The 13,628-nt window shown below is 37.0% G+C and overlaps 1 protein-coding gene across 4 annotated transcripts; it reads left to right on the top strand.

Moving 5' to 3' along the window:
- Window positions 1–39: 39 nt before the first annotated feature.
- LOC104604975 (high mobility group B protein 3-like) lies at window positions 40–2,742 on the top strand. 4 transcript variants are annotated; one of them, XM_088903257.1, is made up of 7 exons: window positions 42–560; window positions 664–780; window positions 888–945; window positions 1,062–1,106; window positions 1,322–1,402; window positions 1,491–1,568; window positions 1,907–2,742. In XM_088903257.1, the coding sequence occupies exons 1-6, from the start codon at window positions 511–513 to the stop codon at window positions 1,554–1,556; spliced, it is 417 nt and encodes a 138-aa protein (XP_088759383.1). In that variant the 5' UTR covers window positions 42–510; the 3' UTR covers window positions 1,557–1,568; window positions 1,907–2,742. The 4 variants fall into 4 exon arrangements, 3 of the variants coding, with proteins under 3 accessions (XP_088759381.1, XP_088759386.1, XP_088759383.1); XR_016085538.1 differs by having other exon boundaries at window positions 41–560; window positions 1,322–1,568; XM_088903260.1 differs by having other exon boundaries at window positions 41–560; window positions 1,491–2,742.
- The last annotated feature ends 10,886 nt before the right edge of the window (window positions 2,743–13,628 follow it).

Raw genomic sequence — 13,628 nt, forward strand, 5'->3', positions numbered from 1 at the left:
ATCTTGTTAAATCGGTTTTTAACCGAAAAAACCGAATGCTCTCCTTGCAGGTGTATTTGAAAGTTCAAAGGAGGACAAGAATGCATTATTTATATTTTCGAAGGGTTAAAGTTTTTCTTTCATATTATTAAGGTGGGAAAGAAATATTGAAATAGGTTAAAAATAAAATAAAATAAAAATTTGAGATAAAAAGATATAGATAAAGTTACTTTTGTTAATTTCAAAAATATTTACTTCACGGGTAAAACTGATATTTTAGTATCGATAACATTTTGGTAAAATACTTGTTCCATTTTTGTAAAACATCTCCGAGTCCTAACAGGATGCAGCAGGCGGTTATCACCTGTACGCCACGTGTCGTGTTTCCTTTTAATTGGTTGAAGATCATGAAATACACTCTCCCGCCAAAACTGAATATTCACTTCATCTTACCCTGTATATATACACCATCATCTCCACACAACCCTCTAAGTTTCTTTTTTTCTCTGGTACTGCAACTACGAAGTCACCATGAGAGGACCGATGACGACCTCAATTGCTAACAAGAAGCCGGATGCAGAGTAAGATCTGTGTATTCATCGTTTGTCAATTTGTCTATTTTTCTTCTTTATTTTGTTAACCTGATTTGTGTTGTTTATCGTTTGTCACGTTTGTCTTTCGCAGAATGCTGAACCTAAAGAATCGGAAAACTAGCGGGAATGCTACTGTGAAGAAAGAAAAGTCCAGCAAGAAAGACACCGGTGCTCCGAAGAGACCGGCCGGAGCGTTCTTCATATTCATGTTACTTCTTTTAAATTCCTAATTTTCTTTTAACAACGGTAGATCTATCAGAACTGGTCGCATTTGCAATGTTTACGCTGATTTTCCCTCTGGCGTGTTAATGACAGGGAAGAATTCAGGAAGGCATATAAAGAGAACTTTCCTGATAACAAATCAATTTCCGCTGTAAAGATCGAACTCTGATCACTGATCCATATACTTATGTATATGATTACTCTCTTTCTGCTTTTTCTCCCCGTTTTGTTTTATGAAATTATTTTTCTTACATCTTCGATTTTCAGGTTGGAAAAGCCGGTGGTGAAAAGTGGAAATCGATGTCTGATTCTGTAAGACCTCTCATGAGCAACAATGTTTCAGAAAAAATAATACGACATTAATAGTCAAAGTCTCGGAGTTATAAGCATTTTGTATTAAGTCTTTCATCATATTCGTGTTTTTTTACCGATTATTTGAATTTATTAGAATAACAAGCTGGTAACCTTGTGCCATTACGTGTTTCACCTTTCCGACGCCTCTGATACATGCTATTTCTCATTTTCAGGAGAAGGCTCCTTACGTTGAGAAAGCTGCTAAGAGAAAGGCCGATTACGGGAAAGCGATGGAAGAATTTAAAAATAAACTCGTAATTTTTTTTTTCCTTTTCCCTTTCTCCTTTGGTGTTTATGCTCTTTTTGTCCCTTATATTTTCTCTGATTTTTCTAACATGTTAGAAAGGAATTGATGTAAAGGATGACGAATCGGATAAATCTACTTCTGAGGTACACGACGATGAGTAACCGCCTAACCGGGTAGGTTATGTAGGCAATAGTCATGTTGTTCTTGATATGGTGGATAAACCGTTCATCAGGTTACATTGTGATAGATTAATCATAGCCGTTCACTCGTTATACTTATTGCTGCAACGTTGCATATTACTTTCGATCAGAGGTTTTCGAGCCTGATCATTTATTACACTGATATTCCAAAAAAGAGAAGATAATTTATTACAGTAAAACACTGAAATTAGAAGCTCTTAATGTATTAATGTCTTGAAACAGAGGAAGCTTTAAGATTGTAATGGCCATGATCAAACGGTTTAAATATTAGTCTCTCATGCACTAATATTATTGTTTGTTTAACTTTGCAGGTTTGCTACTTTGCAGGTAGCTGTGGATAAACGTGGTAGTGGAACGAACTAAACGAAGATATACGGCGTAGAACTAAACGAAGATAAGACGGTGGGCATAGTCTAGTTGCAGTTTTCCTAATATTTTTTGTGTACTGACACATAGTCATAATGGATCTTCTTTCCCGGAAGATTGTTTTGTAAACTTTTTCACACGAAAACAAGCTAAGACACTATATGTTAGTATGTTGCTTTGCTCAAATATTCTGCGACCCCGGACAGTAGGACACGCCAGCTGATCTGTGTTTTTCCCCTATCAGTGGCCTGTCCATATTTAACCGGTGTCGCAAGGGAGTCTGGATCTGCAGGTAGTTGCGAGAAGAGAGCAAGAAAAAAATTGCAGCAGATTCGTACTCGATCATGACTAGGATCTGCTAGTAACAAATAATACCAGTTACTTACCAGGCACATCACACTTTTGCACTGCTTATCCTCAACAGTCAACACTAATCAATTCATACCAAGAAATCAAAGTGGGTATACAGCATCATAATCCGCTCGGAAGAAACCCAGATAAGGGTGATTACAACCGGTAGTTGAGAAACCTAGATCTGCGAAACTTGGAGCCGCTTTGGCACTTCGTGAGCAAAATGATTGGTTGACCTCCTAGTAAACGATGTCCTGATCTGAGAGAAGTTGGAATACAGACGGTCCACCTTTGTCAATGCAAGATGGCTAGCTTTCATCTCTTCGGAGACATCCGATAAAATAGATGGCTAGCCTTCATGGCGCCCAGTCGTCTCATAGCTAGAGCTTTGGCCATTTTCACAGCGTTAGGATCTGCTAGCCACACCCACCCACATGGCATTGCAGCCGCACATGGAGAATATCTCTACTATTTATATGTTGTAACTAGCCTATGTTGGTAGAGTTTTGGAATGTATTTTGTTGACAGGTGATCCGGACGCATGTTGGAAACAGAACCGGAGTTGTTTTGACAGTATTGCAGTTTACTCTTTGGCATCTAGTTAGATCAGGTCCCATCCGTGTGCATATATGTTGCCCATGTGTTGGCATAAAACCTATAATGCGCCTAAAAGCTGTTCATTTCTGGCATGAAATCTGCTGCAAACATTGGTTATATATGTATCCAACCGCAGTGAAGAGTACTGAAGACGCGCGAGTATTTCATATTCATGAGCCCGCAGAACACTCACGCGTTCATTTGTGATTCCACTTTGTCTGCTGATTGCTGGGCGAAGAACGTCAACCTGTTTAATTACCTGTGTTCCTCGTTTTACAATTGTTACCACGGGTTCTCTTTGTGAAAGTTTTTTTCTGTACGTGTAAAATAGTTAATAGAAAGTTCGTACTTCGTCGATGATGTGACTACGCTTTAGGGGGTTTTATTTGTTTGGATTTTGCAGGGGGAAAGTTGGTCAATGGGATTTTGTTTTTTATTGACTAAGAATGGGCATAGAGTTTATTATACCCATCTCCTAGGGATAAATAACTTTGAGAGAACTTTTTCAACACTTGAATGAGACAAAAATGGCCCTTTTAATGATGAATTTTTATGTTTAAAATGGTCATTTTCTGTTTTTACTTGAAAAATAAAAGAACTTTGACTAATGTATTTACCTGGGTAAGTGTTTTCTAGGAAAAACTTACATAGATAATTGCATTTACCAGAATAAGTAACTTACCGAAAATTGAATGGGGCCTGCAGATTAAAGTCAGCAGTCAGCACAAATTACATTAATGATAAATCAGATATATAAAAACCTCCCGAGGTTTCATCTTCACAAAAACCTCTTTGTAGCCTGCAGTTACCTCCTTTTATTATCTTAGACGTAAAATATTGGTCAAATGCATTAGTTTTTCAAAAGTACCCATGTTACCCTTAAATCTATCAATTCAGATGATGAAAATTTATTAAAATATCCTTAAATGAATTTTTCACTTTTAACTATAATAAATTCCCCAAATTAGGTTGTAAAGAATAAAGTAATTTCACTATATAAAAATGTTAGGTCTAGTGAAGTCTAGAAGTGCAAATCTTTCATTTTGAACTATATTGAAAGATACCTAATAATAATAATAATAATAATAATAATAATCTATATCTATATCTATATCTAAATCTAAATCTATACTATTATTAAAAGTGGGAATAAAGTTTAAGTTTTTACTAAAATGCCCTTATATTTTTAAATTAATCTCTTTTTGTTGTAGAGGCAAAAATGTAATTTGAATTACTAATTTTAAGTTCATTTTATTTCCCCTCATTAAGTCCTATGTCTAAGATATTAACTCCCAATCCCTTTCATTAAATTGTTTGTTTAAGATGTATTAAATAAATGAGCTTTATTGATTTTTTTCTATTAATTAAATCCAAATTCAATAATTTTAACAATACGAAATCTATGTATTTAAAATCAATTGTGAGTAAGTTGTTGAGTCATCTGGTCAAATGGGTCAACCGATTTATCCATAGCGTTTGTATATCTGTTGCATTTATCCATTGGAAATTGGGAAAGAAAACGTTGTAAACATAAAGTGCAATGCAACAGCTGTTTATTTTGTTTTATTATACATAAAAGCCATTAGCTGCCACATAAGTGAAATGGGCTCTCCACAAAGCATGCCCCACAGTCCATTCTCACATGCATTGGGAACATCTTTCACGTAAATTTAAAATAAATAAAATATAAAAATTACAAAAAAAATACAAAAGAGTTTGTGAAAATTTTAGAATTAAATTATCAAAAAAAAACAACAATTGAATTAACCACAATTAAGATGACGTTTGGTACCACGGTGTTATATATCTGTTGCACTTATCCCTTCGAAATTGAGAAAAACATTGTGGGCATGAAAGTATAAACTGTTTTTTCAATTTCATTATACATAATTGCCACTATGTTACGGTCCGACATAGGCTTAGCCTTGTTTATGTTTGGCGGACTTACATTAAGGGACATCATCGTTATTTTTGCCTATAAGATTTTTGGGAGAATTGATGTTATCTTCAGACAGACCACCAAAAGCTTAACGTACTCTTTGAAGAGGGTGGTCAACCTCCTTGGGTGCCTAACCTTGGCACTCCTAGACCATCATCCCTTGCGGGGCGGCCCTGGTTAATGGCTAGATTGGCTACCAGGGTTCCTCATGGGCACACACATGCTCATGGGGACAATGCATGGACCGACACTGCGCTACCGACACTCAAAGGAGGCTTGGCATGCGGACCTGGCTCAAGCATGACCCTTCACCACGCCAGCCCCTTGCCCAAGCTGATTGAGCTATCTCGTTGCCCATAGCGCACGGGTGTGTTCCGGCCCAAGCGGTTACCTATCATCATGGCACACAGGTGCCTACATCATCGGCATACAGGAGTCCCTTCTCAACGACACCAAGTTGCCTCTCATCATGGCATTCCCCCTTTAGCACGTAAGCGGTGCCTCCCATGGACCGGTCAAAGCCAGCCGAGTGCCCCAGCCATGCGACTTAAGGTTATGATCCAGTGCTACTGACCTTGGTCGAGCCATCACATCGGGCAACTCATAGCCTCCAAGCATATAAAGGCTTGTCTTGGCCTACCTTGGCCTGGACGCCGAACGGGTTTCTTCCGCTGCAGAACTTCCCCCGTGACAGTTAGTATCAGAGCGAGCTAGCCAATTGCTGTTGCAGTTGTCTAAGCAGATTAGCACAGAACTAGTTGAAGCGGTCATCTCGACAAGAAACACATCATGGGGTGCGGTCCCTAGGCACTTCCACTCGGGTTCAAGCAAGCAGTGCACATCAGGCCTGGCAAGAGGCCATTCACTCGTGTCCCCATTCCAATGACCCAAAAAACAGCACCCTTGTGGAGGCAGACACATTGGTTGTTGTGCTCATGCGGGGGCAGAGACGCGTGAGCTTTTTCGTGGAAGGCATATTGTGGTGGTTTGAGTGGGGGAGTGCCATACTTCCTCACGGACATCAGTTGCTATTCATTTTGGTGAGGTGTTGGGCGGTGCGCCTACATCTTGGTTTCATGATGGATAAGCCATTGTTTCGTAGCTTTGTTTGAGACACTACTAAGGCGGGGACAGCAGTCCGAAATTGGTTGGTGTCGACGGTTGGTCAAGGAATATCACTGAAGTGGAAGTTTTGCACAGAACGGGTCCTTGGTTGAAGCCACAATATTGGAATGATAGGAATGTGGGTACACTAGTCATTGGTGCATGGCGGCCCTACACCGGCAATGCATCGGAGGACATGCTCAGTTCATCAACAGGCAGGACACTTGTAGCAACAACAACACATCACAAGGCGAGTGCATGTTCGACAACATCATGAGTAAAAGTTGCCACCACTCGCACACATTGCGGTCAGATCTCCATGAGGCAGCAGCACATTGGGGCCCCCTCGGAGCGAAGAGGTAGCCCAAACCGGCATGGTGAAGTGTAGTTTCGAGGGCCAAGAGAGCATAAGCCATGGACTAGGTTTGAGTAACCCGCACACAACGAGGTGAAGTCTGCAAACCAGCATGGTGAAAGGGTATCCAAGCCACATCGACAACAACAGGAGTAGACCTATCTCATCGTGTTCGGTAGCACCACCAAAAAGCTACCAAGAAGACGGTCGAACCTTGAGGTAAAGATGATACATGGGGCGGACCTCCGCGAAGCATCACATCCAATTTCTTTGAGGGCCCTTCTTTCACATTTCAACGGCATAGCCATTACGCAGTTTGAGTAATCTCAACACAGGGGGTGAAGTCCAGCAGGCCGACATGGTGAAATGGTTACGTCCCCATAAATGGACACCAATATAGGCGAGACCCAGATTGGCCAGGCGAACCCTGGAACTGGCACAGAAGTGGATGGTGCAGGACACAGACGCTCATTCACAAGAAGAGCCATTGTCGAGGACGACAATGGATTGAGTGGGGGAGCCTATTACAGTCTAACACAGGCTTAGCCTTGCTTACGCTTGGCGGGCTTACGTTAAGGGACATCACTGTTATTTTCGCCTATAAGATTTTTGGAAGAATTGATGTTATCTTCAGGCAGACCACCAAAAGCTTAATGTACTCTTTGAGGAGGGGTGGTCGACCTCCTTGGGTGCCTAACCTTGGCACTCCTAGACCATCATCCCTTGCGGGGCGGCCCTGGTTAATGGCTAGATTGGCTACCAGGGTTCCTCATTGGCACACACATGCTCATGGGGACAATGCATGGACCGACACTGCGCTACCGACACTCAAGGGAGGCTTGGCATGCGGACTTGGCTCAAGCATGACCCTTCACCACGCCAGCCCCTTGCCCAAGCTGATTGAGCTATCCCGTTGCCCATAGCGCACAGGTGTGTTCCGGCCCAAGCGGTTACCTATCATCATGGCACACAGATGCCTACATCATCGACATACAGGAGTCCCTTCTCAACGGCGCCAAGTTGCCTCTCATCATGGCCTTCCCCCTTTAGCACGTAAGCGGTGCCTCCCATGGACTGGTCAAAGCCAGCTGAGTGCCCCGGCCATGCGACTTAAGGTCATGATCCAGTGCTACTGACCTTGGTCGAGCCATCACATCGGGCAACTCATAGCCTCCAAGCATATAAAGGCTTGTCCTGGCCTACCTTGGCCTGGACGCCGCACAGGTTTCTTCCGCTGCAAAACTACCCCCGTGACAACTAGGTGCCAAATAAGCAAAACAGAAACACAACAAACAGTTTGGATGGGCTCTTCACAATGAAAACCCCACAACCCATTCCCACCTAGGGTTGCCAATGGATTAGCTCATATTCGTTAAAGGGTATATCTGCTTTGTTTCGATAAGAATCTGTCATATTTCCAGAATATCGAATTTGAATCTGATTTCATTTGGATTGTAATAAAAAACAATCGAACTAGAAAGGACCCCGTGCGATGCACGGGAAAAATCTAAAAGATTTAATAATTTTATTTTTCATTTAATGTTGATTTATAAAAATTAATAATTGTTAATTGAATATGAATAAATATTAATTAATAAATTTAGTTTTATTAATAATTTATAGTAATTTTAATATTTTTTATTATTTTTATTATTTTAAATGAAATTGTGATTACTTTTAAAATAAATAAAAATAATTATAAAAGCTAACATTTTTATTAATTCTACTAATAATTAACAATTATATAGGAATGACAACAGGGTGGATTTAGGGCAGGGCACCCCATCCCCGCCCCGTCCCCAATGTCACGTGGGTTCAGGGCATGGTAATCACTCCTCAATGTCGAGCGAGTTCAGGAGCAAGGCACCTCACTCCTCAGGGACTCGTGCGATGCACAGAAAAAATCTGAAGGATTTAATAATTTTATTTTTCATTTAATGTTGATTTATAAAAAATAATAATTTTTAATTGAATATGAATAAATATTTTTTAATAAATTTAGTTTTATTAATAATTTGTAGTAATTTTAATAAATTTTATTCTTTTTATTATTTTTAAATGAAATTTTGATTACTTTAAAGTAAATAAAAATAGTTATAAAAGCTAACATTTTTATTAATTCCACTAATAATTAACAATTATATAGGAATGACAACGGGGTGGATTCAGGGCAAGGGCACCCCATCCCCAATGTCACGCGGGTTCAGGGCAAGGTAACCACTCCTCAATGTCAAGTGAGTTCAGGGGCAAGGCACCCCACTCCTCATCAATGATGGAGAATCTTCGAATCTTCCTACCCCGTCCCCAGTATTGGGCGAGTTCAAGTAGAGGTGTAAATTGGGTCGTGCTAGGTCGGCACGACACGACTCGCATGTGGCCCGCACAAAGTGTGAGTCGTGCTGTGCTGGCCCACGAGGCGTCCTAGGCCATGCCTCCCTTCTCTAGGATAATTTAGGGGGTCAGTTTGGCACAACCCGCGGCTCGAGCCCGCACGGGCCCATGCCATGCCATGGGATGGGCTAGTCCAAGGGCCAAGCCATGCCGCACACCAAGCCAATGTCAAGGCAAGGCACCCACTCCCCGTCCAAGATTTTTAAAATTAGACCAGATAAAGAACCATTCTAGGGTCGAACGGTTTGTTTGTCAAATGGATGGCCCGCTCTGACAAAAAAAAATAAAAAATTAGAAAAACAAAAAAAGGCAAAAAACTGTTATCTGGGTTGACGGTTCGACCGCCTAGATCAGCGGTTCGCTAACAAAATAAATGGTTTTTCGACAAAAAGAGGTTTTGAGGAGAAATAGTGTCTGGTTCCCAATTTTTCGGTTTAACCATCTGGTTTGATCTAGTTTTGAAAACACTGTCCCCATCAACCCAATATTCAATTTGATGATAGAAATGATCAAAATGATATATTGAGTATCAACCACATGGTAAATTTCTAAAACGACACTAAATTGTCTTTAATATTCAAAAATATAATTTTATGAAAATTTTGGAAAATTTATTGTACTTGTGTAATTTTGAAAATTTATTTAAATTTTTATTAAATAATTTATTTTCTTTTTAAATGGTTTACCTACAGAATTATACTAATTTATCTTATAATTTCTAATATAAAGCAACCAATAATTTCCTTTTTCCAATATTATACTAATTTATCTTAATAATTTGTGTAATTATTTGTTCAAATTATAGTTTTTCATTTCCTATAGTCATTTATCTTTAATAATTTTCAATAATTTGCAATGAAAATTACATAATTTTTCAATGATTTTCCAAAATCTATCAAATGTAATAAATTTTCTTAAATTTTCCAAAATATTCTAATAATTTTCAATAATTATTTAGTGCATTTTAAATAAACTTTCAAATACTTTATATCTTTTAATTTCAAAAATGTTATTTTATGAAAATTTTTGAAAATTTTATTACATTTGTGTAACTATGGTGATTTATTGAATTTTTTTAAATTGTTATTAAATATATATTTTTATTTGGTAGTTTGCTAACAAAATTACACTAATTTATCTTTTATTCAATATAAATTAATTAATAGTTTCATTTTCTAACATTATAATATTTTGTTCCCCCATTTGTATTTGGTTATTAATTATAATAATAACAATAACTAAAATCTTATACTTTTAGATAGTTGCTAAATATAATTCTCAATTTTATAGAAATTAGTTAAAGAGTTTTCAATTTCTATAAAATGTTGTTAATGAGTTAATTAATAATAATATTTATTAATTTTTTGTAATTTACTAACCGTATTTATTAACTTTTGGTAATAACACTATTTAATACTCATTGAATAGGGGTGGAATTAAATATTAATCGTATTTAACTATTTATTAATTAATATTATTTTTTGTATTTCCTTTGCATTTTATCATTTTTCTAAATGTTTCATTGTTTTTGTTTTTTTTTGTAGTTTATACATTTTCTTGTATTTTTTGTTATTTATTTGCAATTTTTTGTGTTTTTCTATAAATTCTTCGGTTTTTATCCAATTTCTATTTTATATATTTTCCAAATTTCTGCAATTTTCTATGTTTATGTGAAATGATACTTTCATTTAAATTTTTATTTTTCTATAATTTTTTTATGTTTTACATGAAATATATCTATCATTTTCAATGTTTTTGTGCATTTTTATTTTTATTTTTATTTGAAAAATATTTTTTGAACCTTTTATCATTTTTATGTTTTCTTAGTTGGTATTTCCATGTTTAATGCATTTAAAATAGAAAAAAATAAGGATAAAATACAAAAACCTCTCTTTTGTCATTAACCCAGACAGAAAACGGTAAAGCGATGCCCAAATTTTTTCTAAGTATCCATTTTACCCTTTTGTAAAATGGGGACTGAAATAACTAACGACAGAGAGACATATAAATAGGCACAAGTTCCTTCATGTTGATTTGGTGGACCTATTTCCAAGACAAATTTCTCCTTTGTACTATGACCGTTGGTTTCTGCGATACTCCTCCTTGTACTACTGTTGAAGAAGACTTTCCATTAATCCAGTTATAAAAGATTGATGATAATGCAGTTTATCTTAATTGTTCCTATAAACAAGGTTTTAAATTTCGTAACGTATCGATCGATACGGGCGATACGTATCGTTTCGAAAGAGATCCGATACATGAAAGATGTCTAATTAAATGGTTTCGTATTTTTTCATCCGTATCGAATTGATACAGGTCCGTACCGGTCTTATATCGGTCCGTTTCGAGTATGTATCGGCCGATATAATACGAAATATGCCGATACATACCCAAAAAGTTTTGAACCCAAAGTCATTTGCTTGCAACACTAATTAATTAACCATTATGCCAACCTCAATTACTTATTAGAATAACATGTTTTTTTATACTTAAAGTAATCTTTCTTGTCTTGGTGGATGTTTCCCAACAAATGTTATAAATTTGATTATTAATATTTATATAATAATAAGATGGATACAAGTTAAATTTATTTATTAAAAATTAAGGAATATATTAACTTGTATACATAATAAATATCATCTAAACCTATATATAATAAATATTAACTAATAAATGACTTCAAAAAAATATTAACTAATAAATATTAGTATGTATACACATACATTTTAGTTCTTCTATTATTTTTCAATGGTTACTAATTATATCCCAATACTTCATATAAATCATTAAAGAATAACTTTTTATGTTTAAATAAATTAGTTATAATCACATAAAGCTCATTTTTATTATTGTTCATATTTTCTAAAAATTTTTTGAATTTTCTGGTGTATCCATGCGAATCTTGATTTTTCGTCCGTATCTATACGTTTCTAAAGCGTGTCTTGATACGTCTCTTAAAATTACCTTTCCGATACTTTGAACCTTGCCTATACCCATCTCGACGAAGAAGAGAAGTGAGAAATGAGGAGAAATTATATCAGTCATGTGTGCCTAATCGTTGGTGCTTGGTTGGAAATCTGATTCTTGACAACAAGCGACAAGAGCAAAAGAAGAAGAAGCGATGTAAATCAGACACAGATACGAGATGAGCAACCATCAAAAGATAGATCACCGGGCGTTGGTAGGCTCTGTGTCCTCTGTCATCTCTAAGGCCTTACTTTCCATCCTCCTCTTCCCATGTTCAACCACCACCATCGCGTTTTTGCTCTCCCACTCACCCTCTCTCGCCTCTTCCTTTTCCCTCTCATTCTCCACCTCCTTAGCTCCTCCCATATCCTCACTTTCATCTCCCTCCTCCCATAAGAGAAAAAGGCCTGAACATCTGAGCATATCATCGTCATTAGAGTTAGAAGAGCATGAAAACAATCAGAAGTTTATGAATATAATGGAGTGTTTTATTCTTCATCTCTTCTACTGTTAGTTATTTCGAGGGCGTTCCGTAGTGTGAATGAGAAATTGGAAATTAGTGGGTGTAGATTGGTCCACACCACACCTTGTGGCAGGGACCAATCCACACTACACCACAGTCCACAGATGTTCTGAACTGTGGATAAGTTGTGTGGATTGGACCAGTCCACACCCACAGTGGTGTTTTGTAGGCGTGGTGTGGACCGGTCCACACCACACTTTTTGATTCCATATATCTCATATACATTTGTGAATGATGTATACCAACATTTTTAAAAAACAACCCTTAAATGAAATTATTCTGGCCACCGGTTTCTGGGTCGACGGTTCAAACGGACGGCCCGTTCTAACAAAAAAATAAAAAAAAATAATTAAAAATAAAAAAATGGTAAAAAATCATTGAACGGGTTGACGGTTCGACCACTCGGGTCAACAGGTTGTTGACTTTTTCAACAATTTTGGCCAAAAACCGGGTTTGGGGTAAAACGGAACCGCTTGCCTGGACGGTTCCCAAGCTGAACGGTTCGACCATCCGAGTCAACAGCGTTTCGAAAACCTTGACCTACATAGTTAATCATAATTATCTAATTTTTGCATTTTATATGATAAATATATTGAAAACTGCATCAATGAATTAATATTAATTTTTCTATAAAAATAATAGTAAAATAATTAAAAATATATTTTAAATTTTATTTTATTGATAAAACATTAAAATTAAAAAAATAAAAAAATTAAGTAAAATAATTAATATTTTATTAACAAAAAATATTAAAATGTGAAACTGACAATAGGGTTTCAGGCTTTGAGGGAAAGTGTGAAGTAGGGGATCAAAAATCAAGTGTGGGCGGTCCCTAACCATGAGATTTTGCCGTGGATGAGAAATTGGGGTATAGACCGGTCCCATCTATAGCCTGCAGAACGAGTGTTCATCCCGTGGTCCTATCCATGGGATGAACACGGTGCCAAACACCACCTTCAATACCCATTAAATGGGTATTTGAAAAAAATATATATATGTATCGGTTTAACATTTTTTTGTTTGGGCCAATGATGAAAGAAAGGTTTTTGTCGAATTCTTTAAAAGTTCAGGAGAGATTTTTGTTAAGTAAAACTATATAGAAAGTTTTATGATTATGAGAAACTTCAGTATATTAAATGTCACAGTTTGGGCTAGGGTGAGTCCAGAACCCATTAACACCAATAAATATAGGTTGGAGGGTCAATATGGATGGATTGATATACCCAATCCATCCATTTGCCACCCCTAACCCCTGCAGTCAATTATGGTCTGAATCATATTGGTATGGGGAGATTTGTCCATGCATGGGGATGGGCTGTGTGGGGCGTGTTCTGTGGGAGTCCATCGGAATGAGTTCAGCTTCTTCCGTCAGTGCAACATGGCCCTTCACAGTTTTGGATTGAAAATATTTCCGTACTTGTGTGATTTATTTAATGGGAA

This window comes from Nelumbo nucifera, chromosome 1 (assembly GCF_055504915.1).
Source record: "Nelumbo nucifera cultivar China Antique chromosome 1, China Antique-T2T, whole genome shotgun sequence".
In the NCBI taxonomy this organism is placed as follows: Eukaryota; Viridiplantae; Streptophyta; class Magnoliopsida; order Proteales; family Nelumbonaceae; genus Nelumbo; species Nelumbo nucifera.